At 36.5% G+C, this 26,848-nt stretch overlaps 1 protein-coding gene across 1 annotated transcript in view; it reads left to right on the top strand.

The window, feature by feature from the left end:
* The first annotated feature begins 5,204 nt into the window (after nt 1–5,204).
* Nucleotides 5,205–26,848, top strand: part of LOC129580575 (junctional adhesion molecule A-like) — a 54,322-nt gene continuing 32,678 nt past the window's right edge. The window contains exons 1-2 of the mRNA XM_055471154.1: nt 5,205–6,936; nt 13,619–14,764. Coding sequence (XP_055327129.1) covers nt 14,713–14,764 — 52 coding nt within the window. The 5' untranslated portion in view covers nt 5,205–6,936; nt 13,619–14,712. The remainder of the gene's footprint in view (nt 6,937–13,618; nt 14,765–26,848) is intronic.

Genomic DNA, 26,848 nt, shown 5'->3' with positions numbered 1-26,848 from the left:
TTTATTTTGCCCATGTTTGTTTCTGTTTGGTGATTGGTGATTGGTGATATAAATTAAAGGAAGAAGTAATTTGAAATAAATTTAATCTATTTTATATTATAATGGTCAAAAGTAAATAATATTCGGGAAATAAGTTGAGACAATGAGTAGAAAAGCCAACAAATATTGATTTCCTACAATTATTGAGTTTTGATTTGGCTTGGATACAGCTGCTTCTGTCGAGACATTAGAAGTGTACTCCAATCAATCTGTGTCTGACAATCACATGTGCATGTGTATGTGCGGATGTATGGAATTCAAGATTCTTCGCGCTCAGAGCAATACAACATGTAACAGTGTATTGCATCCGATTTGAGTCCAAATCTCTGAATTCATTCGAAAATGAAAAAATTCAAACACTTTTCTAACTTACCGAGTTTTATTTTCTCTCCTGTTTTACAATCACTTTTTTTTCCCAGATGACACAAAATTATTCCAAGTCCTATTGTTGTTCACTTCACCTTAGTTTACTTCAATTTACTTCAGTTTAGTTATTCACTTGTTGGCTGCACAGTTGAGACTGAATTCTGCTCTGAAATTGCGCGGTATTTATACAAACACAGCAAATACAGAGCTTCGGAGTTGAGCTGCGTGAATTTTTGGGGGACGAATCATTTTCGTTACTGTTAACAACGTCAATTTCTGTAATTCGAACAATCAAATATTTCATTATTTCTACGTAGTCGTAGTCGTTGTCCAACCCTTCAAAACCGGTGCTGAATACGATTGGTATATCAGCCAAATTTTCGGCTTCGGATAGTTGTTCTGGCGGCTTTGGATGGTTATTAGCCGGAACCGATTCGTTGGCTGGAACCACTTCTTTTGCCGAAACTCCCAAGCGCGACTCCACACTTAGCTTCTAAATGTGACACCGTAGTAAGTGTGGGCATACGTTTTGCGAATAAGCGACAAAGAGAATGGAAACAAGTGCACGTGTGGTAGTGAGTAGCCTGATGCGATGCTTCTCATGTAGCGACTAATACACTTACTACGGTGTCACATTTAGAAGCTAAGTGTGGAGTCGCGCTTGGGCATCCAGCTCGTTGAATGTTTTGAGAAAATAGTCAAAACCATACATACAACGTCACTTTGTGTTCCAATTATTCTGATGAAAATCACCGAGCGTGGTTCAAACTCAAAGTCTTGCCATCCTGTGAGATATTCATTTCGTTTATCAACGGCTATTATCCAAATATCTTGGTCCACAGATGTCTCGATCAAAAACGAATATTTTTTCGGATGATTTATGTTGTTTCCAAGCAGCATTCGCAACGAACCAACGTGGTAAAGCTGATTGAGTTGCAATAAGATGTAACGATCTTTCTCGTGGCAAACCGGTTGATTAAGTGTGGAGTCGCGCTTGGGCTACTTCATCAACCGGCTGTGGGGGGGTTGTATTTATTTGCACCGGACCTCTAATCATCACTAATGTGCCATCAGGAATGGGAGTTCCAACCGGCTCAAATAAAACATTTGATAGCTCGAAAATTAACGACATGTCTTCCAGAAAAAAGAAAGAAAAGAAAAAAAAGAGAAAAAAAACAAGAATCAGAACAAAGTAAAAGTAAATAGAAAAGCGAAATGACTCGAAAGCAATCAAAAGAAATGAAAGATTTAGCTGAAATAGCGTCATCTAATAAAACTGGTATCCGAATGGAATGCAGAAAAAAAATGCAGAAACTCAAAAACGCAGAAAGAAAATATGCAGAAAGAAAATTTGCAGAAAGAAAAAATGCAGAAAGAAAAAATGCAGAAAAACGAAATGCAGAAATCCAAAAACGCAGAAAGAAAAAATGCAGAAAAAAAATTTGCAGAAAAGAAAAAAATGCAGAAAACCAAATTTTATTTACGATTTTTTCGAAAATTTGTTTCACAGTCCGATGCGTGTTTTTTCAATCTGGCACATCAGCCGAATAAGTGCCAGGCGATAGTTTAGGCCGCCCGGAGTTCATAATGGGCCATGGTTTTGGGTAAAGGTGATGGTAATCGTATGTTTGACATATTTGGCTATATTTGAAAATTGAGAGAAATATTTCATATAGATATAGTCAAAATAATATCGGGTAATACCAAAAAACGTCAAAATGTGGCTTAAATATGCCTTAAATATATCAAATATTCCAAATATTTGAAATATGACGGAATATGACTAGAATATAGAAATATATGAAAGTATTGCCGTATTTCAGGCATCGCAAGCCCTTCGAAAAAACGCCATCTAACGTCGTGCTCGTAAATTATTTTACTGTACATTTAGATGGTTGAGCTTGAACAAAATTTCGACACTATGTATAAACTTGGAAAGAGCTTGCTAAACTTGATAAAATACATGAGAAAAAGAAGCCTCACCAGTTTGAGTGCCAATTTCACGATGCAATCGCTCGATCACCGCTGGAGTATCATCTACAGCGTTGACCTCGTCAGCTGTGGTGTCAACATACGAAGCATTGGCTTCTTCTTCATCGGCATCGTCATCATCGGCATCACCACCATCTCCACCGTCTCTGCCATCACCGCCGTCACCACCGTGGCCACCATCTGGAACAAATTTCAAATCGCAAATCAATTTATTTGGTTTATTTTGCAAATTTCTTCACATCAAGTCCATTTGTTGATTTTCGAATGGATTCATTCTGACTACTCTGCACATAGTAACTCTCTTTTACACCGTTCCGCTATGATCGACGAATCTGTAGATCTAGTTTTGCGGGAGCTGATTCTTCAGAGCACAAAAATAACAAGTGAAAAAGACAACTCTTGTGTCGAGTTGGCACTGCCAATGAACCCACCTCAATAGACTCAAGTATGATTCCATTCAAATATACTAATTAAATACTGAAACAGTCTCAAATTGTCGTCGTTCAACGTGATACTTGCCGCCATCGGCATCATCATCATCATCATAGACTCGAACGCAAACGAAATCTTTGGCCATACATTTGCCATATGATGAATGATACGTTAACGAACCGCGTTGCTTGAAACGTTTGGAGCAATTTTCGCATTGAAATTTAACGCGATTTGAACCGTGAAACTGGTTAAAGTGCTGGTTGCAATTTTTTTATTCAAAAAGTGCGTGGAATACGTCTCGTGTTTGCACAAAACGCGGCCGTGCACGGTTGACACATGATCGCGGAACGCGACGATCGACTCGGACGTAAAACTACAAGATTTACATGCATGCATTTTTTTTTACTTTTAATTTAACTACGACTAAGGCAACGAAAAGAAACAAAGAAGAAAACATACCGAAAGCAAAGAAACAAATGAAAAAAAAAAAAATTTGATGTTCCTAGACATTAATGTTTGTGCTATCGTTTGTGATCGTTTGTGTTGTTTATCATCAAAGCACGTATAATTGCCATCTCAAGAAAATAATAAAAAAATATTTTTTGATCAAAATAGAATTATTTAATAAATACAAAAAATCGTATTCAGTTGGACTTTCGATAAAAACAAAGATGCGTTGCAAATTATCGATGAATCGCAAGTGGTCCAGGATCGAACAACCATCAACGAAAAAATCATATTGCTTTTGCTTTTTATTTAAAAAAAAAGTTGTGTTTTCCTGATGTGATGATGAATTCATATGTGAAATTTGACACCAATGAAGGAATTTAATATTTTTAGTGCATAAAGTGGGCGAAATAACGCATGAGCAATTTGATGTCCGTGAACATCAATATTGGTGATTAGCAAGTTTCAATTTTTTTCCACTACGCGGTACTCGGACGCTGCGTGTACGAAACTTCGCTTGTATGGTGGATGTCACGTGGATGGGCGGCACCCAATACTTCAATTTAACACATTGGTTTTCGAAAAAGTAGAGTATGTTTGCATGAATGGTTAAAAATATTAACTTATTTCGACGAAGAGTATCAGGAGTTCATAATTGTTAGCATTAAAGAGAGAACGTAATCGAGCTCTGCTTATTGTACAGCATCACCATGAAATAACACAGAAGAAATATGACAAAATACATACTCTACTTTAACAATTTTTAAGCCGAAAGAAACTTCCTCTTCTCTTTCGAAATAAAGTCAATGAAACATACACTACTCTCAATCTCACCCATAGATATGTCTTCTACAATGTTTTAAAACATTTCAAGATCTTCATCTTTGCTTGAGATACTTGCCTCATATCTCGTACCAGAAACACAAAAATGATTCGTATAAAAAAACGCGGTTTCGACTAATCCTATTTTTATTCTTATTGACACAAAAGTATGTATTCTTCAAAGCGACTTACTGCGTGTGACTCCTTCCTACTAAACTATAAAAACATTCCGTTACATGTGTTAACTTTAATTTATAAATGAGAGTTGTAACATCGAAGAAGACCGCATCTCAACAAATATATGCATTTTATCTTGATTAACACGACGAAATGCTGCATTTTCTCGCATTCATCAGTGCCAATAAATCTATGTATGGCATTTTAATCGAATTAAATATTCGCATATCAATATCGGAATGTATGTGATATAAAACGCATCACTGACCTACTCTACATATTCTTCGTCTACTCTCTATCTCCCTATACCACGGAAACACACAGATCGGATTGTATGACAATTATAAGGGATGAATAGTAGCGAGTGAGTATGTTTGATACGCGATGCAAAATGCCGCTCTAGTAATCTATCTATACTGTTTGAGACCGGGTGGGTGCTTAACGCATTCTCAGTTATATTTGCTCTCTTTTTCTGCTCTAGTAACGGCAAATCAACATCAAGTGGAGGAATAATATATCTTGCTTAAATGAATTTGAATTTGGCATGTTATTTACGTTTCTCATTTGTTCAATATCGCTGAGTCGAAGTGATATTTTTTTGTTGTATGTAACGAATGAATATGCTTTGCGCATGACTGTTGACCACATTTCAGTTTCGGCAGCATAGCGTGTCGTCTCTTTCAAACAATAGCCATACATGCTTTCAAGTGAGGGAGCGTGACGTGATTCCACGGAATCCACGGATTCCAGTCATTTCCCCGCCGGTTGATTCTTCAAATGCTCACATCAACTCTCTCGCTCACATTTCGATCTGGATAATCCAGTTGCCGCAATTTAAGGGGTGCTGTTTTCCAACGTTCGTTTGCATCGAAGTTAACACACAGCAGAGAAATTACATATTTGTAACGTTTATGCCACCGATTCTGTTCAGTTGTTTCGTGGCACTTGAAAAGTCAAAAGCAAAAGAGCATTTTTTCCTCCGAAAAATTGATAAACAGCGAACCAACACATCTCCAATTTGAAAATTTATTTTATGTGTTGTTTTCATTCCATCTCAAAATCAGCTCTTCGATTGATTGAAAATCCAAAGAAAACAAAAATATCAAATGCAAAAAAGGCAACGCTTTATCTGTTTATTTTGATCAGAATACCCAGACAATTGACTCGTGAACATATATATATTTGAACTTTTTTCTGAAACATAAATACCTACACGAGTAAAATATGAGTCTGCCGTGAATGTGTGATTTGTAGCCAAATTGTAAACACCAAGTCGATAGATAAAAGAGTGGAAAGAAACAAAAACCATACATAAACTCTCTTTTTTCCTTCTAAATGTGAAATGAAATGGGTGAATATGTTTTTGTGTGTGTAATGAAGGGAGTAAATATAGAGTGAATTAAGTGATAAGAAATCATGAAATATTTCGCGAGCACTTTCGTAAGCATATCGTAAATAAAATAGACAATTTCCTTAACAAAACTAACCGCATCCGAATCGAGTTGTTGGAAAACAAGAGCGATTAAGTAGAATAATTCAAACGAAAGGGTCTCATATTTCTATTTCTACGTGATGTGATTAGAATTCAAGGAGGAATCCATAATTTTTCTGTTCTCTTTCGAATGTGCGTGTGTGACTGAACTGGCGACAATTTATGCATTAAATTATAGTCGTCGAGCCTGTATTTTGTTCCACCGAAAAAACGAAAAAGGGATTCATTGTGCTGGTTGGTAAAAGTGTACAACAGAGAGAGAGAGAGAGAGAGAGAGAGAGAGAGAAGAAAAATATGATATGACGTTAGAGTTTATGCGTCAGTATACCGAACAATGAAGAATATGAGAAAGGTTTGAATCACGTCATCAACATTTTTGCGTATAATTTTCTCTGTGCGGGGTGTGAACATCTCGCCGTTGCCATTAACTCCAAGTGACACAATAAGCAAAAACCATAAATAACCGAAAGACAATAGACGAAAAATGAAAGACCACATCTGTGATTGTGAAATGAATAGAAAAGAAGTAAATAATAACATTTAATGAAATCCTTAAACGCACGTGAACCATATGTACTGTTTCTTCGACTACTGAAGCTTTGAACTCGAAGTGCCAACGGCAATAGCAAACAGAAACAATAGCATCACGAATCATTGCTATTGTTTTGTGTCCGAATATCAATTTTTTGTTGTTGTTGTTGTTGGTCGTGGATTATTCCTCCGATTTAAACGGATTAAATACAAGGCTTATGGCTTATGGATTAATTGAAGCAAACCAGTGTAGACGCATTTAATGCATATTGAAGTGGTTGGTCCGGTAGATACTATTTATATACACCAAAGAACTTCGATATTAAGTCAAAAGTGTGCAAAGGATTTAGTGGCTGACCCTTTTGTGCACACTAATTTTAGCACATTCATCGGTTATTTTTGGGGGCGAGTTTTTCGTGTCATACGCTTCGATGCTGTTACTATACTGACGATTCACTATTTTTAGCGACAGATAGCACCCAATCCCTTTTGTATTAACTCATAAAAAAGGTTCACGCAAACACTTCTATTCCGTCAAGAGAAAACTAGACCAGTTGTTATGCCAATACTCGCACCAATTACTTCTTGATATCGTATATGAAGAAAACAGCTTCGCTGGTCGAAAAGGCAATGCAAATGTAAGTTTTATTCACTCTCTTTTGTGCAAAAAAATGATTTTATACAGACATTGAATGTTGCAATGAATTTGATTTAATTTTTTTTTCCATTCGGAAAAATGTTCCGTTTTTCCTGCACAAATGCGTGTATTCGATACCGCACCATATCTGACACCTAGTGTAAATAAAACGGTAAATTCATGTTAAATGGGTCGTATGCTGTTGCCGAGTTCTAGATAAGATTAAACGAGAGCATCGATCGTAAAAAAGTTTTAACTATTGTAAAAGGAGGTTCTGTTTGCCATATTCCATTTCGATTAGAATTTAAATGCTTTCAAACTCCATGCAGACATGCGAAACGCTTACATGAAAGCGTAAACACAGCTATAAACGTTGTGCAATTAACATAGCTTCACAATAAAACGGCGGTTTATGTAATGTATCATTTAAGTAAACTTCAATTCGTCAGACGTGTCTTTGATTCGAATCGATTCCGTGTGTATAAAATATACATGCACCGTGGTGAAAACTTCACCGAAACCCCTTTCCTACGAGGCTATTGCTTGCAGCAAGTGTACAAACAACATACTGTTTTGCACTTTTTACAACGGTATTACCGCCAACCCATTTTATTACGGAGCACAATTTTTACGATGGAAATTACGTTTGTTGTGCCTGGTTTCATTTTATTTCTCAACGGCATCGTCCATCTGAATTCATTGCTTCTTCCGTTTTATCTTTTAAATTTATTTATTCATTTCACTTGAATACGTTTGAGGGCCCATTCATTTGAAACATCTAACATAATTTTAATTCATTTACATCAAAGCCAAAAACCATTTACTCATTTCATGATTTTATTTCAATGAAATGATTGTGAATTTCCTGGATGAGTTATGAATGAAGGAGTGAAAACGACTGTAAAAGCCAGGGGCTTCTTTTAAAAATTCAAAAAGTCCATGTCTCATTTAATTGGTCCGTGTGGCTGTAAAAGAACCTCATGTAATATGCAAAAGAAGAACACATCGAGGAGTCAGTATTGATTTGGTTGGAATGGAATGATTGATTGACATTTCACTAATTTTGTATTCTCCGTTACTTAATCCTTATCGAAATCAACGTGTATTGCTTCGTCAAAGCGGCTGTCACATGATAAATAGAATCACAGGTTTAGCTCGTTCGATAAGTACGCTTTGTGTTTGCTAACGGAATTAACTTGATGGAGGAAGAAAAAAGAAATTCCGCTTGGTTACAGCCACAATGGAATAGATTTTATTTTGGGCAAACTAAGTGAATGGCAAACAACAAATGAACATTGAACAGCCAACAAAATGCTGTTTCATACTACAACCACCCAACTGAGATTGATGGAAGGATGAAATCGCTTCACCATTAATAAATTCCATAGATATCCATTTCGATTCACGCGATGTTCAATTGCTAAAAGGAAATGTCTCTACGCCACCACCGACAAGCGTGTGTATGGTGAGTGAACATCGCAAACACACTGTCAGTGTACATATAATGGAGTCATTTTATCGAAACGGTGTAGATTATCGCTCTATGGATTTTGATGTTCTCTCTCTCTCTCTCTCTCTCTCTATCGACGGAACGTGCGTATATTAATTTTAGACAAGCTCATTAAATATAGTCGCATTGTTCATACCGCGGAAGCAATATTGCATGTCAAAATAGACCGATTAAAAGGATTTTGTTCGAACGAGCGCTCCACACAGCACGAGCCCATGCATCAATGCGATGAAATCTATGGAATTGTACATTGCCACTATTGTAATACGATACCAGCTCTAGTTGTACACATTGTGTTTGGCCCTTTTGGTCATGATTAATGAATTGATGACTTAATGCGTTATTGATTATATACGGAAATTTTTGACAATATTTTCCTGACCCCAAAAATTGAAGTTGGATGATAAATGAATTGTTGCCGTGCTATTTGCAATTCAAATTGCCAAACACAAGTTTTATCCACAACCTGAAATACACTGATTTCAAAACGTTATTTTTTTTTCACTTTTTGCCGTTCGGATTCACGAAGTCAAGTGCGTGTGATAGAAAACAAAACTCAATAGAAAATTCAACGATTTTAGGCCAAAATTATTAGCAATTTATTCATTTTTTGCATTGTGATTATCATCAAATTTTGATATTTCGCTCCGTTTGTACTATTTATGTCATTTGAATAATTCGTCACTCATTTGAAACGGGCAAAAATCAATTTCATTGAACTTTTCTGCTCGCAATCGCTCGTTTCTACCAATGTCAAATCCATATGACGGAAAAATGTGGTCGACTTTAACGATTAGCTTACCGCGAGCGGAACTCCAACCCAAGCTATGATTTATGAATTTTCGAATGATGCAGGATTTTTTCAGCTAAAATCAAATAATAATGAATGATTTTCACGGTTTATGCCCATCGATTGTTCACTGCCGTTGATATTGAAACCGTTCAATCGCTTTGTTATTATCATTGTTAATAGAATGATCCGGGAGCATCTTGAATAGAAAAATCAATGACAAAAATGAAGACGAAACATGAAAGAAGCACCCAACAGACAGCAGTTCGTATGTGACACATTTCACTCTTGAAAAATCATAAAATACACACAATTCCATGGATAGAGTAAAATCAATCGGATCACACGGTTTTTCCTTTCAATTCTTCGAATCTCAAAAGTCTTTTTCTTTTTTTTTGGCTGTTGCGCTTGCCACTCAATAGATTAATAATGTTTTTTGGTTCTGTCTACAAAATTGAATTTTTCATGAATGTCAAGTCACTTGAATAATAAAGGCTTTGTTCATTTATTTTTTTTCTCTTGACACGCAATAGCATGACACCTTATGTAAAAGTCTGCTCAAATTGAAATATACCACAGATTATATATAATTTTTCGTGAGTGTTATATTTCTCGTTAACCTATCGGAAACAGACGTTGTAAAAGCATTTCGATTCGAAGGCATTTAATAAAATTCGATTGAAATTGCTGCTCTCTACGTGCATAATTGCCCATTCTGACGTATAAATAAACATTCTGGAAAAAATCAACAAACTAATGTCAATAGCAATATGCTTTCCGGAAAATTAATCAAAATTGCTTGTTAGTTGTGATACATATCCCACATTTCGACAATTTCATAACGACGGAATTCTCTTCATCACGTTAATGTACTTTTGAGGAACTCCTGTCATATCTTTCCTTTTACTTGTAGTTAAGTGGTTCCTCCAATTTGAGATCGTAGAATATATTCGAAAAACTGTGACTTCCTTCGCATGTTTCACGCAAAAGAACGACGTTGTTTTGTTTGCGTGCTTTTGATATTCAATTCCGGAATGTTGAGCAGATCAATCAAAACATGTCGTTAAAAATATCAGAAGGGCTGTCTCTGAAATATGGATATAGGTTTTTTTTTCAATTACATGAAGTTTCAACCGAAGGTATTCGAGATCAACGGTTCAATTTCATTTCATAAAAAATCCGTTCAGAGTCATTATAGAAATCAAAGAAGAATTCTCAACTCGTGTTTCACATTACGACTCTAAAAAAGATTGGATAAAGAGTTGCTGGGCTTATTGATAAAAATGTTCAATATTCAGTTAAAAATTACAGCTATAAACTATATTCAAAAAGTGGGTTTTGATTTATATTTCAATACTATGGAGAGAAAAAACAAAAAAAAATTATTTATTTTAAATTTTATTGAAATAATTGATTTCATTAAAACGATCATTTTGACAATCGTATATATACCAAGTATGGCATGAAGTTGCAGCGAATGGTGAAATGTACAAATCGTTGCACGACGATTGTCAAAATATGGATCGAACGGAATCAATTATTTCAATAAAATTTAAAATAAATATTTTTTTTGTTTTTTTTTTTCTTCATAGTATTAAAATATAAATCAAAACCTATTATTTGAATATAGTTTACAGCCGTAATTTGAAACAGAATATTGAACATTTTTGCAAAGATTCTTTTGAAAAACTCTTTCGATTCAATCTATGGAGGCTCTATCGGGCGGATTGGAAAATTCAAACACTGGTTGTACAATGTACACTGTACAGTGTACAGCCATAACACGGACTAAAGGTTAATAGACAATTGTAAAAATTCATAGGTTTTGATTGAGATATAACATGAAATAACCGAGAGATGGATTTCCATACCTACTACATTGGAAATGCAAACACAAAATAAATATTTATGATATTGAGCATTTGAATTTCAATGGATGTTTTTAACTGCAAATGCGAATGCTCGTTTGGAAATATTTTTGATATATTTTTTTCCCCTTAAAATTCGAGTGTTTTGCCGGTTTTTTGGGGAAAATAAACATACATTTAATTGCGCTATTGAAAGTTTGAAAATCAGCTTAATATAGCTGAACGACGCCGACGGTAAATGAAGAAGAGGTGATTAATTAAATCACAAACGGATTCACGGATGTGAAATGTTTGCGTCCATTATTTGTTCAAAGTTGACAGCAAGCGGACCGAGATAATGTGATGCCTTCGAAATTGGAAAATGTTTCAAACGAGCGAATGTTTTGTGCATAATTTTCCGGTCTCTTGCTCAGCACTCGAGTCTTGGTTAAAGTCATCACCGACTCGGCACACTCGATTATTTCAGCTTTTTTGTTCGGCTTCCGGTGATCGGCATTCTATTTAGGCACTGGCTAAAAAAAATACGGCACAACTGATGAATGAAGTATTCTTGTAAAAAACAAAACAATCTAATAAAGATGAGACAAACAATTTTTCTGCACGTGTTGATCGAAACGGTGCGTTTGATACAGACAATACGGATGAAAACATCAAGCACGATATGTCGGATATAATAACACGAATTGTACAGTCGAAAGCACGCATCATTTCCATTCCGAAAAGACGATCCGCAGAATACACACAATTTGAAATGTTGATTTCGAAATAATTTGGTGCTCCGTTTAATTTTATTATCGTTGTGCATTCATGTGGAAATGTTCAGAATGGAAGCGAATCGCAAGTGAAGCAAATATTGAGAGGTTGGTTGCACATAAATTTATTTATCTAAATTTCAAATATCAAATAAATTTATCCGATATTTTTCATGCGTTGTGTTGTTCTGACGCATTCTTAGTACATAAACGAAACATCGGCTATTGTATTGGCAGCTAGCTATTCATCGCAGGAATGAGATTTTTGTTTTGTTCATTTACCGATATTTGTGAACAAGTCTGCCACTGTGTCACTACATAGTATATATAGTCCATAAGAAATGTGCAGAGACGAAAATTGTCGCCATTTAGTTTTATATTGCCAATACATTAGTTATGGAGATTTTTGTTTTGTTTATTTTTTGTTGTTTGTAAACAAATCTGCTTATCTTTTTGCATTGTCTCTACACACTTCTTATGGACTATATATACTTTGTAGTGACACAGTGGCAGAATTGTTGACAAATAACGGTAAATGAACAAAACGAAAATCTCATTCCAGCAATAAATAGCTGGCAAATGCGTTAGAACAACACGACGCATGAAAAATATCGGATAAATTTATTTGATATTTGAAATTTATATAAATAAATTTATGTGCAACCAACCTCTGCAAATATTCACTTTGCGTCAGAATCTATTAAGTAAATAATTTTAATATGAAATATTTAACATATTTAGCAGTGTACGAGAGCTGAATAATTCCCAGAATGAAATGGAATGAAAGTTAGTCGTGCTTTGAGTTCTTCGAATCTTTTTTTTTTCTTGCCGTGCATTTTGATAAATTCAGTTGGACAATCTCTGCTACGTTTCAATTTTATCGCTATGAGTTATATTGTAAAAAATTTGAGTTGAGTCTGGTGAATTGGGCGCTGCAAAAATTCGCAATGTCATGATTTATTTTCCCATTTTTTCCCTTTTCTTCTTCTTCCATTTGCGATTTGAACTTGTTCAACTGAATGTGGAAAAATGCGCAGGATATTCAAACAGTTTTAATAGCATTTGCAAAAGTTTTTGTCCATTCCACGGAATACGCGTACGAGCACCGCCCGCATACTGAGACCCGACCAACCGATCCAAATCTGGCGTCGGAGCCATTGGTTCAAGACTTAAAACTAATTAAAAATCTTGCCAAATCCAATTTATACAAATGACATTTTTGATGATGTTTGTAGTTAAATGTAGCAATGAACTCGCTTTTCTCGACTGGAATTTCCAATTATGGACACAAGATTTTCATCTTTTTCGTTGGTAACAAAATTACACTGAGCTGAATTGTTATGAGCAGCGCTAACAACGGCAAATACAACACTCAGCTAGTGCGGATAAGGAATTGAGAAGTTAATACAAATAAAATGTGCAGAGAGCTTTGTGTGTTGGGATCAGGTGGTGGTGATGATGGTCCACATCGCCATCTTTCCACCCTCAATCGTCGTAATGGTGCTGCGAATAATAATAATTAAAATGATTCTGTTCGGAAAATTTTCACTATTTTTCCGTTTCCACTCTCAGTCAAATGGATCTCTTCTCGATTAATGGCATTTTGAAAATGGTTCAAAGTGTGGAAAAAGATTTAATTATTACTACTGTCACTTCGGAACATTGTTTCGAAGTTTAAATGCAAAACTTCAACAAAATGTTTTTGGAAGAACATTAATACGTTTCTCTCTCTCTCTCTCTGTCTTCCGTTTCGAAAATTACAGGTTCGTTGCATTGTAGGCGTCAAACCAACCGCTGTATACGTCAACAACTGAAGATAATGAATGAAACATCAGCAGCATCAAATGCAACAACAATTTCATAAAATCTGCATTACTCTCACCGCAATCGCTTTTCAAATCACGCCGCAAAATTTAATGTGCCCGTGATTTGTGGGAAAACAAACTCCAACGACATCACCTGGTTTGCAACAATAAACGACAAGCCATACACAATCAGAACGCATTTTCTGATAATGACAAAAGATCATGCGGCGTATGTTCATTATTAGTTAACAATCAAGTTGCCCGTAGAGATAGCCGCACGTTTCGTTCGCTCCATTTGAATCAAGTGAGCTGCCGAAAGTGAAATAGTGTGTCTGAGTAACGATACGATATAAATGCCACAGAAGTGAAGGCATCAGGTTACCAATGCGGTTGGATTCCTCTGGCAATTGAAATGTTCATCAAAATACCGCAGGTCAAGTGAAATCCAACACAAAACGTCAATCGAATCCACACTCGCACACTTACAGCGATTAAATACCGAAGCATTTTGAAAATTAAACAACAATTGCTGATTTCGGTGAGTGGGTGTCTTAATTAGACAGTTCATCAAAATTCATTCCGTGTACTCAGAACGAACAATAAAGTTAATTCATAAACGTCAGTTGAGCTAAGCACATCGGCGAGTCTACCGTCACAGAAAATATTTACCAAATTGAACGTATGAAATTTCCTGTTAAACCTGTTCAATTCCATGATATTTCACCTGTCAAAAGTGACTTTTGTGATTTTTCGATAAATCGTTGGGAAAACAACGTGGCTTGAAGTGGAGCTAGCGAAACTTTTGCATAATATTGATTTTTCCTGTGATTCGTCGAGGGAAAATATGAAATACTCTATTATACCGTACCCAAACCATAGTCATTCCAAATCACATGATCTACTTTATGTGTATATTGCGTCTGAAATAAATAACAAATAGACACAAGTTTGCCGACAGATATAAGCGCTACCGGTTGACTGAACGCAGTTGCAATATTTTTAATAGACAATTCAATCGAAAATAATAAAAATACACATTCAGCAACGGCATCATGTGTTTCCCAGCGATAGTGTCGTCCGTTCTACTGCTGACGCTTTTTATTGGTAAGTCTCTTTTTTGTACATTTTTTTATAGCCTACTAGACTTGGTGGGTGTTTTTTTCACTGTGAACATGTACTAGTAGAATGCAAACTAGTTGTCGTTTTCGCATCCCATGCTTTGTCAATGCAGTCTGAATAAATTGGTATTGCATTGATGTTTTTTCTGCTCACATTTTATTTGTCGGTGGTTGAAAAAACTGGAACAAATGTAAATCAATCGGAATTTACATCGGATTAAATTGAAAACAATATTGCGATTTAAATAAATGACTTTTAGTACCTAAGCTTTTTGTTCTATATTTATGCTAGCAATTGTAGTGCTACTCGGTAAAAAATAAACCCTCCCGCTTCGCACCAAGGTCTTGATGATAGTAAGTTTTTGTGATGATTGTATTGAAGTGTTTACCATCAACAATGCAAATAAATGAGTTTAATGCGTTTTTTTTTAAATAACACTACGATTTGAGTTGATCCGATCAAAATTCCACTTGACTCGGAATTACACATATTTCGTGTTGGCATCGATTGCTATGATAGAAGCACTTAATTCTGATTATATTGTTTTCGTTTTTATCGCCCAATAAATTGTTCAAAATGAATGTTGACTGTATCATGAACGCGAGATGATCTTCCGAATATTTGTGTTGGAATTGTTGCAAATTTATTTCCAAAATCATGTCGATGTATGTGTTACGGTTAACAAGTAAAATATGGCGCATATGATCAATTGGTGTACATGTTTAACATAAGATACACAATTTACTGCTACACAATCCATTAATTATGTTCTGGCACAAAAAAATTTCAATTAGAAATGAAATTAAAGAGCCAAAAATCCTCGAACAAATTTTTCCACCTTACAAACCAAGTAATTGCGAAACCTTTTTGGTGTTTGAGCATCAAATGATGTGACCTAAGTCAACGACAACAAATATTTCCGCGTAATCTACCATCAAACAAAAAAATAGTGGCTTTCATACTGAATAATTGGATAATGTTCTGCTGAATGGGGGCAGAAAAATGATCTCGTTGACATTGGCCGTTTGAAATAATTAAAAGCGATAAATTAGATTTAAGATTTTCCTGCTTCCACATCCGGCGGTTGGGCGCATTTTTTTTTTCACGTTTTCGCAAAAGTTGAATGAAACTCGAGTTAGCTACTGGCCTCTTTACCAATTCTTGGCCACTCAACACTTTTCACTTTCCTCTCGCCCGCGAAAAAGTTGTTTTTTTATGCCTTGAGTGCTTGATATTCGTCGGTCGTGCCTTTGAATCACTTGAAGCTAATGAGCAAACACGTCGACCGGAACACACTCCATCGAAAATGAAGATGCACTTTAGCCACCCAGACTCGATGGCCATGCGATAGACATGATGAAAAATTTCCGCTTCAACGGCGAGCAGCGGGATATGAATGTAATCAAATATTTAATTAATCCCATAACAGGGCAGCAAACGAATTTAACGAAGCGACACCCGCGAAAAACTCGCGACCATTCCATTTATAGACATTTCATTACCGCGCATTTCATCTTACAAAACAACCGGAGCACAACAATGATGAGCATAAAAATTATACACATACTTTCGTCATCTTCTTCTTTTTCCGCCGAAGATATACGCACACGCAACACAAATGTCGGGGTTGTTTAATGTGGGCAAATGTCAAATGTCAAAGAATGACAAAATTGTGAATATTCAATGACTTTGGTGTTGTACAAGTCAAGCTACCAGAATGATTGTCGCTTTGGCGATAGACGAAATTGCCACCGACAACATTGAGAGTCTCAATTTGAGACGAAGGGGGACAAAGTGCGATATAAAATGTATAAAACGCCTTAAATTAACATTAACGTAACAAATGCGACACGAGTTATTTGTAACGATATTTAAATTAGGCTCGTCTCCATTTTTTTATTCCCTAGTTCACTGGTCTTCTTACTGTCGAATTATTTCATCCGGTTTTTATTCGATTTCATTTCGTTTGTGCGACTGATAACGTCTTGTGTACGCAGTGCATATTACGCACAAAGCTACGATATTTGTGTGTGTTTTGTTGTCGTTGTGTCCTCAACGGCATGAATTTGTTGAAAATGAGAAAATGAGAAAATGAGAAATTTCGCAAAAGTAAAGCAAAAAAAAAAAAACGGTGTACGACGGTTTAATAATTTTAAAATGCTTTGTTGACACTTGTTATTGAATGACGCGAAAAAATTACGCTGATGTTATTAAATGACAGGATTTTTCCATTCCATTTCATTTTTTATCGTTTCTTCGTGCGTTTTTTTCTTCTTTCGTGCCGTGTCAAGCAGTTTTGATCGGGTCGACGGCGTGCGTGCAGATGTTGTTAATGTAATGCGTGAATTTGTGAAGATGTCTCAGCAGGTTTTTTTTTGAGCAGGTATTCATTATTCGAGCATTTGTGTGGAAGTGTAGACGATGGAAATTTTTTTTTCAGTACAGAAGCTTAGCCGATATTTTGTAATCGATAAATCAAGCGAATTACGCATTTCAGTCAGAAATGTTGTCAACTTGCTTTTTCTTTCACTCTCCATCTCGCTCTCTCTCTTGCTGTCAGAGCAATCGTTGAACTTAGTTCAACATCAAAATTACTAACAAAGTCATTGTGCGTGGCAGCTTAAAGTTTTCTCATCAGCATACACAATCGTTTTACATTCTTTTTCCAACAGAATGCAGCCAATGAGATTCATTTCCGCTCGAATGCATACCAAATCTAAATTTCTCGAGGACAGAAAAAAAAAGCATGCGAGAGAAGAAATAATGTTTCGAAAATTACATCGTGTCATTTGCATTTGTTTATGCTGTTGGTTACCCAAATAAAACTTTTTTGTCGATTCATTGGATCCGTGTGTTTTTTTTTGCTTAGGACGGGCGCAAGCTTTTTCTCACACTCCGAAACATCAATTCGCTCGGTCATTCACAACAATTGAACCGCGTGAAAATGTTGTCATCAACAACAGTTTCAAAGCGATAATTCCTTTTCAATTTGACGAACGAATGGCATTTTATACGACGAATAAAAAGTCCAAATAATTTAAAATAAATCATTGAGAGTCAAATGAGATGGATGGGCAGATGCAAATGTTAAATTGCAAAAACTTTGTTGTGTATGAAAACAAAATACGGGAAAATTGGATTGAGCGAAGGGGCGACGATTGTTCTGCATAAGCTGAGCGCTTATGTCCCGCCTCGTATCCTTTTCGGAATTCAATTACTTATTATCAAAAGGCATCTTCGTCTCGACCATTAAATGACGTCCCTATTATTATTTTGCAAAGTATGGTCATTCCAAGGCGACCGGCATGAAAACGACGCAGAACACGGACGACGATGACGATAACGACGACGACAGCAACTAAAATGGAGCTGTTCGAGAACATTGAAACTTTGAATAGTGTCATTCGCAAGCATTTTTGCCCACACATTGAGATGCGTGATCAAATACATCAGGAAAGACTTATGAGTCTCGAGGGTAAAAGCACAAAAATCTGCCACCAGCTCTTCGGCATCATCGATTTTTTGGCGATGTGTACACTTGTTCGAAAAGCTGTTTCCACGATAAGCCGATGATAAGGCCAACAGCGAAACACAGCCATTGCAAACCGTTAAGAAAACTTGGCTCATTCCATGCGATGATATGTTTTAATGTTTGGTCCCGAAAACAACAACACAACAAACAAATAACAGTTTAGATAGATTTGCATAAAGGAGAAGAAAAATGTCTGTCTGAAAAAGTTTTATTTGATTTTGTCCGCATTTTTTTCCCGCTTTGCTCCGCTTTCGTCTTCTCCATTCGTCATGTAAATAATGATGAAGCTTGGACGCTTTTTTTCCTGTGATATTTCCGGCAAGCGTCAAGCTGACGGATGTTCAGTTCAAGTTTGTACTGCGGTTGTGAATGATCGAATTCTATTTTAATCATTTTTTATATGCCAAGGAATTATAGTGTCAAAGTTTTTTTGGCCTGGAAAAACGGAATGATGACTCGGAACACTGAGCCGAAAAATTCAGTGCACACACACAATCGAGAGAATAAGAGAATTAGAGTGAGAGTGAATTGGGTCAGAATATGAGCGCCACTTATGGATCATCATAGATATATGTACTGGGGTGAAAATTCTAAACCCGTGAAAACAAGTAATAAAAATTCCAGTCGTTTGCAGACATAAATTATGTGATTTACCTAACTTTATATTGCCCCGCAGCTACTGTATAAATGTATGAGTGCGTGTGTGTGTGTGTGTTACACTATACCAAAAAATGGGCAAAAGCTGCAGCTGAAATGGAGTGAATTGCCAGATTTTGGTCTTTTTCGGGTGGTAAATTATTTTCGGTGCTTGATTTTCACTTAAAGGTTACTACACCGACGAACGACGAACAACGGCACGTTTACACTTTTTACGGCCATGTTTGTACTGTACTGTATGTGTATGTATATAAAAATATATATTCAATATTCATCCCTGTATATGCTGGAGCTGATATGAGTATTATCGACACATATATATGCAAGCGCGGATCCCAGGTGGTTTTCATTTGAAACTTAATGCTTGTGCCGAAACCAAACGAAAATTCATTTCTACTATAAACGGATACTACGTCAACCAACATCAGGGTCACCGTTTGCTTTTCGATGCTGTAACATCATATATGTACGTGGGCCCTTCCAAATTTCAAACTAAAAAGTATTTAATAATTTTTTGATGGGTTTTCACTTGTGCAAGTTCAAGGAAAGTGAGCTTCTAGCACGCGCGCACACACTCACAGCACATCACAGCGCAGCGCAGCTATGGCACATAATCTTAACGGAATTCGACTCCGTAATAAATGCATATCGTCGTTATATGGGATATGGATTCATAAATACGCCATAATAATTTCATGTTAAAATCATTTTATTAGGCAATAATATTATGTGTCGAGATGAAGCGCAAACGAACATCACGGAGGAAGAGGCGAGAGGCCTGCAAAAGAAAGAGAAAGACAGAGAGAGAGCTTTGAAGCCAATGCTTACATGCGAAGAGTTTTTTTTTAACGGCGCTTAAATTGCTGTTAAAATATCGATTTAAGATTAAAATCTATCTTTGATACGAAAATGAGTGCCCGGGAGAAAGAGCAACTCTCCATTTTATCAGAGCTAATAATAATAATTGTCGAGTTGGAAACATTCAACCAAGGTCATAAAGGATCATCATCATGAAAATCGTTGCCGTTCGAATTTACTGTATTCGTTTGCAAAAGGTCTGTTAACCAGCGTATAGTTCGCCTTCGTTCGCTCGTTCGGTTCACCAGCATTTACTATTATTATTATTACATCATTTGCTTGACGTCGATGTCATCATAATCATAGTATTTTATAACCACTTGCGTCTCACAGCGATCGTCAAAAAGTTCAGAGTTGAGACGAGCCAGTGGCTCATGGTCTATTGATACAGTATTACATTCGCACATCCATCCATCCATTCAACCAACCATCCATTGACTAATACATATTTTGTGTTTTGACAAAGTCGTTTATAATTTTATTAGGGAATAAACTATATGCGCATCGCATTGATATATCCGTCCGTTTTCGGTTCGCTCGATGGTTCACTGCATGGTTGCGTTTCACTTTATTTGCATGCATGAGTTGCCATGCACACATTCCACTGCTTGCTTGGGTTTCGTGGGCACGTTCACGCTGACGACGAACATCACACACGCAGCATACCAAATTGTCACACGAGCTCAAACACTCATAGAGTAAATTGAATTTATGATGTTTGCGCCTCAGGTACCATACTATTCTCGCCATAAACATTTTTGTCGCACTTTTCCACACTTAAATTGCTACATTCGATCCCGAAAAATGAAACACAAACTTGACTAATAGTATCTCATGGTTCTTTTTTTTTCCGGACTAACCATTTTACCACGCAACATATTTATGCATGCCATGTTTTGAAATTGAATATAATTGAGATATAGTGAATGAGAAATTGGGTGTATGCATCGAATACGAATAGATACGGTGGGTCCATGTGGTGAAATGTTAGGTTTTAGTTTGACACACATGCTGAAGGCCTTTTAACACTTCATTGAAGACTTCCGAAAATTATCCGCTTTTGTCGTTCGACAAAGTTGCGAACCGAAACTCAGGCGATCGTTTTAGCTCATTAAGCTGCAGGTCAAAAATTTTCATGCATGAAACAGATTTGAACTTGTTGTTAAAATATCCCATTCTTTATTGTATCCGAATTGCGTAGTGTTGGGGTGTGGCTTACTGTGCAACATTTTACAAGCATTTCACTATACAGTGATACAAGATAGACATGTTGATTAATCGGCTTGAACCACCGTCGTTGACATAAATTCCCATCATCCCTACTACTTACTCATGGAGTCGATGACTTCATATGATAGAAAATGTTTGGAAACTTTGTTCCAACTCTGCTTTCTTGAAATTTCGCATTTCATTTGATTGAAGCTAATCCAAAACTTCTCATTGGTCAGAATCGTGATACTACTGATGTTTTCTATATGAACAACACAATACCACCGATGTAATATGCGGACATACAAAATTGGCAACGATGACGACGACGACGACGGAGACGTCGGCTTAGCAAAGCAGTAATTAATTCGGTTAATGTTGATTCTTGTGTGTCATTGCGTGCGCAATTCTTTGCCATGTTGTGTTGTTAACTGATGCCTTTGTTCTCAGCTGGATTACAGAAAACTTTACCATACCAATCAAACTGTTTACCATACGGGATCAGTCAGTATCAAGAGTATTATGTTATATGCCAAAAGCACAAGTTCAATGCTGGCATTCTTCCTGCTAATGTAAATCTGATTATAACCGCTGCGCGACACATGGGGGCTATATGACACCACCAAATATTTGTTCCTTCTTTTCATTCACTCACAGTTCGCGATAGTCATTGACATTCGCTTTTAAATGCTTTTCCATTTTCACTCTCAGACATTTCGCTTTTTTTCCCCGTTCATCCATAGAAAAAACGATTTAATGACAACGGACATTTACTCCGAGACCATGACCGCACTAAATTCAAATTCAATTGGTCGGAAATTTTATTTTCCGGCTTCCAGTTAAACGTAGCAATAGCGTATTGATAGCTTTTAAGTCATTACCGCGTCGTGAACTACAAAAGGAGGAAAAAAAGGATAAAAAGAAGCAAACGAGCATGCACACACACTGACACACACACTGACGAAATGGAAATGAACAACTCTTTTCTATGCATTCATGCATGCCATTTGTCTGTAGGAGTAAAGTTTTCGCTTGCGATTCGCTTGCGGATTCGGTCATTTTCAATGGACGAGCAAATCATTTCTATTTTCTTTCATTTCAGCTAAACTGCTTTTTCATAATCTTGCCACGTTCATTCGATGGCTTTGCAACATGCGGACAATAAATATTAACGAAAATGAAAACAAAGTCGGGAATCATGATCTTTTCCGACTTGATTAAAAAGCGTAGCATTTTTAAGTGAAAAAGTTTAATTTTACAACACTGGCCATGGCCATATACCCAGCGGATAGAAAATTAAATTCAGTTTTGCCCATATTTTCCACATGTTGACATACATTCGAAATGCGAAAAATACGCAAAGTTTTATTTGTTAATAACTTTGTGAATCCGAAATAATCCTTCGAAGTAGGCAAATGACATTAAACACTTGCGAAGAACGTGGCGAAAAAAAAAATGCGGCGCATAAATTATACAGCATACAATCCCATAAAATAAAATGAACAACTAGATACGAACCGAAGCAAAAAAAAAAGGAAACAAGTACAACTGGTGGAAAAAGAATTATGATGCTTTCAAGCGACAGTGTGGACAAGCCGGCAACAAAGCTTGGCATCCGAGAAATTTAATTTACTGAACTGTTGTAAAATCAAGAGCGGCTAAAAAGCGCATTAAAGCATTTGCATAATAAAATGGTGTCTTTCAGCGACTGTTTGCAGTTCTGATGCTGTTGTTGGTGTTTTGCCACTGTGGTTCGTTTGCGTTGTCTCTGAGCCTCTTATTCCAAACAGCGAGCAGATTTTAAGTCAAAAATAGGAGCATTGGAAGAGGAATTAGCAAAGGACGCACAATCGAATGTGTATCACAGTACCAGATCCAGAAAAAAAAATTATCCCGCTTTTTTGCTCTCTATCGTTCGTTCGCTCTGCATCCTTTTTAAAACTTTGACTGAACCGCAACGAGAGAATGAATTTGAATATTGAACGAACTGGAATGCCGAAGCAAAAACGACAGCGAAGAAAAGCGGACAGGAAATTGTGTTGTATCATTTGAAGTAAATCATTCGGTCCAATATAAAGCAAAAAAATAGAATGGATTTGGCATGCTCTTTAATAAAAACCTAAATCATAAATGTCCAACGAAATGAATATTTATTGGGCGGTAGAATTTGACGTTGCTTAATGGAGGGTTTCTGGAAACATGAATGCATCTACCCGTTTTTTCCTCGCTTGGGGATAACTTGTAAGCAACATTCGATGATGTTTTTTTTTCTACTCCGTTCTTGTAAGATTCACTTTATTGAACGAACGAAAATGTTGGGTGAAGTCTAAGAATCTAAGAAAAGCAATATTATCGAATAAAAATTCTCATTAGAAACGTCGAAATTGCCACAAACGAACACAATTGAACAGAAGTCGTACGGTGATAAAAACCAAAGTTACAAATGTAATGACCCAAATTTGGGTAATGTCAAAAGTTTCCGTCTTCAGTGAGCAAATGAACGCGCGCACAAGTGTGCATAATAAACTACTTTGTTTCGGCAAGCGTCTCCGATGTGGCCATTGGCAAAGAATCATATTTTATAGTTATGACTTTACAGCATTCGCTTTTCCATCTTCCGTTGAAAAATTTCGTTTTTACCATTCAAATTTTCGCTGGGACGAGCTGTGTGTGTATGTGTGTGCTTAAGAGAGTATTCCACTGGTAACCCGAAAGCAGGAAGCAGGAAAGTGCAACCGAAACATGTTTTCGTTGTTTACTCGGGTACTTTTTTGGATGCGAATGAAACGCACGCATACGGACCGAAATATATATAAAATGCGATAAAAATATCAAAAACAATGGCTCTCTTATCGAGATCCGTGCTTTTCTTTTCCTTTACGTGATTATGTGACAAACAAGAAAACGGGTCAACAATTGAATAAGTCTTTATCTTTTTATTTGGATCAAGGCTGCGGACCAACAGCAAAGTTATTTTGTTTCGTTATTTGTGGAAATAAAGTCACTCACGATGGACGACTTTATAGAGCCCATAACAAGCCAATCTCACAGAACAAACAAACGAACATTATAGCAGGACTACCATTCACGAGCAAATACGCTCTCTGGCTCGCTTTTTTGGCCAACGGTGGGCGAATGCCATGAGGATATAGCACTTGCAAAAACTCAGCAAACACATACACACAATTTTTTGCGCACAGCTGAATCGGCTCTCACATTGGTCAACACCAGACGAAGTTTATGTTAATGAATAGATAAATCTTTTGGTTCGAATTGTTTTTTTTTTCGGCGGAAAAATTTTTGCTGAGAAAAGTAATTCACACAAAAGTTGAGCGCATCGTATTAAACTGATTTCACAACGTTATTAGTGTGTTTACATCAAATACTACTTAATTCGTTTCTCCAACAGAACATTCTTGGACTTCCATTCCAGGAAATAAACACTGGGGATGAACAAAACGCGATGGCATGTGCGCTATGCAAATGATGAGAAATATTTTTTTCGCAGTGGCCATTCGCAGCGCAACAAAAACTTTCTTCAACAACAGCATAATTGAGGCATTGCTCGAAATGAGCGTAATGATGTTCAGTCATTGCTTCTATTTTGGAAAGTTTCGTATTTATTCCCTTCCTTGTTTTGACATTTCATGCTGTGCATTCGGTCGACAACCGACACATTCGCAGAAAACCATATGCCAAAAGCAATATGAAGTCTTGTGATTGTGATTATGATTATTACTCTTATTGTTATAATGAGGCTTCGCTTCTAAACCATCAAAACTTTGCACACTTGCTTGCTGTTTGCATTGCGTTGAAGTTATGGCAGCAACAACGTGGTAGGCAGTACATAAAAATAAACATGACACACGTTTCACTTTCATATTTTTACACGGTTTTTTTCTTCCAATCATATGTGCCACTGGGAGGTCGAACATCAAGTCATATTCCACTGTGTGGGAGAGGAATGCGGTAGTAATATTTGTTTCAAAGTTGAACAACAAAAATGCGGTAACATTGGCAATGGGTGAAGCACAAAAAAGCAACCACTCTTCGGTTTACTTTGTTTCCAATACGCTTCAACAGGCCAGAGTCAATTTCTACGCATCTTTACTCTAGGGGTGCCATATGTAGTAGAAACAAAACAAGGGTAAAATCTAGAGCAAAACGAGAAAAAAAAATTTAATCTTCCGGAGCGAAGCGACTGGAAAAAAGAATAATAATCACATGAGAGCAAAGCAAAGCAAAATGTACGAGAGAATTGCTACGATGAATTGTGCGTAAACAAAGTTTATTGGGGTTTGTGTGGAATTTTCGCCGTATGGGAAACCATTCAACATGCACATACAATATACAAAGAGAGAGAAAGAGAAATCCAATACTCGGCATTTTAAATATGAATATAAAAGCGTGTTGGCGTGTTCTTTGGAAGTACAGTAAGTATATTCACGAAATTTATCTCGCATGAGAATAGCAAACTTGAAACTTTATCGGGGAAATCAATTTTCGTCCTTCGATTGGCATTTCAGCCATTATCAACTTAACATTGTTATTAAAGTCTAACTACATCGAACAATATTACCAAAGATATTTTGTCGCTCTTCTGTGTATTTTTTTATGCATTGTTTATATTTGTATTTCAATACAATATGAGTATCTCACCAACGTATTTTTATTCTCATTGATCCATGTGACTGACATTTGTTTCAACTTACTTTTCGCACTTCGTTTGGCTCAGTCATGTTGCTCGTTGTCGAATATATACGAATTTCCTTATATTAAGCTATGGTCGTTTTTGAAAACCAGAGAACATTTATATGCGTACGTATACTTTTGATAGAGTTCCATTCATTGAGCAGTTCCACAGAGAATAAACATTCTGCTTCGCCCATAACTTATCAACCGTGATTCGGGTAGTACGAATATAAAAGTATACGTGTCATTTTCCTTTTACTTCGCGCGCCTATAGAAGTGTGCACAACGCCTGAACAAAGGAACGATGGAAAAAATCCCCTTGATGTTGACAAAATGTATAAAAAAATTTCACAGCATATTTGCGAAAATAAACCAGCTTTCTTTTTAGCGTGTCAAACAATAAACACAAACTAACTTTGAGAATGATGCGCTTAAGCGAAGAAGTTATAGCAAATACATTTAGACAGAAAATGCCAATATTTTATTGGAACGTACGTCCAAATGGAGAGAGAGGCAGAGGGGAAGTAAGTACCTGCAATAACCGAAAATGAAAATTTCGGCTGACTTGATTTATACACACGAGCATATGGTGAATGGTTTGCATGTGTGTGTGTGTGTGTGTGTTTGTGTTTGGGCGAGGGAGCCGTCAGTGCTACACAGGGAATGGCGATAAACACAATATGTTGCACACATTGTGCTTACGTCTCAAAAGTTGGAACGCAACAAACGACGGAATTGCAGAAGCCAAATAAAACCCATTGTGTAGTGCATAAAAACGTATTCGCGAATAATTCCACACACATTTTCCTGTTGTGTTTATTATTTTTGTTTGGCAATTTTGGGTTACCTTTTTGTGCCACCGATGGTTTGGTCTAGTCAACGATTACGATGCGTACCGAAACGGTTTCAACCGTTTTGTATTCATATCGGTTTCACAATCTCGATTTTTCCACACACAAAAAAAGTAGATAAAGAGGGGGAGAGAGAAAGAGGATAAAGTACAATGCGGACGTTATCTCGATAAAATGGGATGAAATGTGAACCAACAAATGTTCGATTCAAATTGAATTGAGTCGAGTCAAGTCGAGTCTTTATTATTATGACACACAGCACAAATCAAC

This window comes from Sitodiplosis mosellana, unplaced genomic scaffold (assembly GCF_009176505.1).
Source record: "Sitodiplosis mosellana isolate CC-2019 unplaced genomic scaffold, AAFC_SMos_1.0 Smas_scaffold_1, whole genome shotgun sequence".
Classification (NCBI taxonomy): Eukaryota; Metazoa; Arthropoda; class Insecta; order Diptera; family Cecidomyiidae; genus Sitodiplosis; species Sitodiplosis mosellana.
The sequence above is the reverse complement of the archived record's forward strand: the minus strand, read 5'-3'. Positions and strand labels throughout refer to the sequence as shown.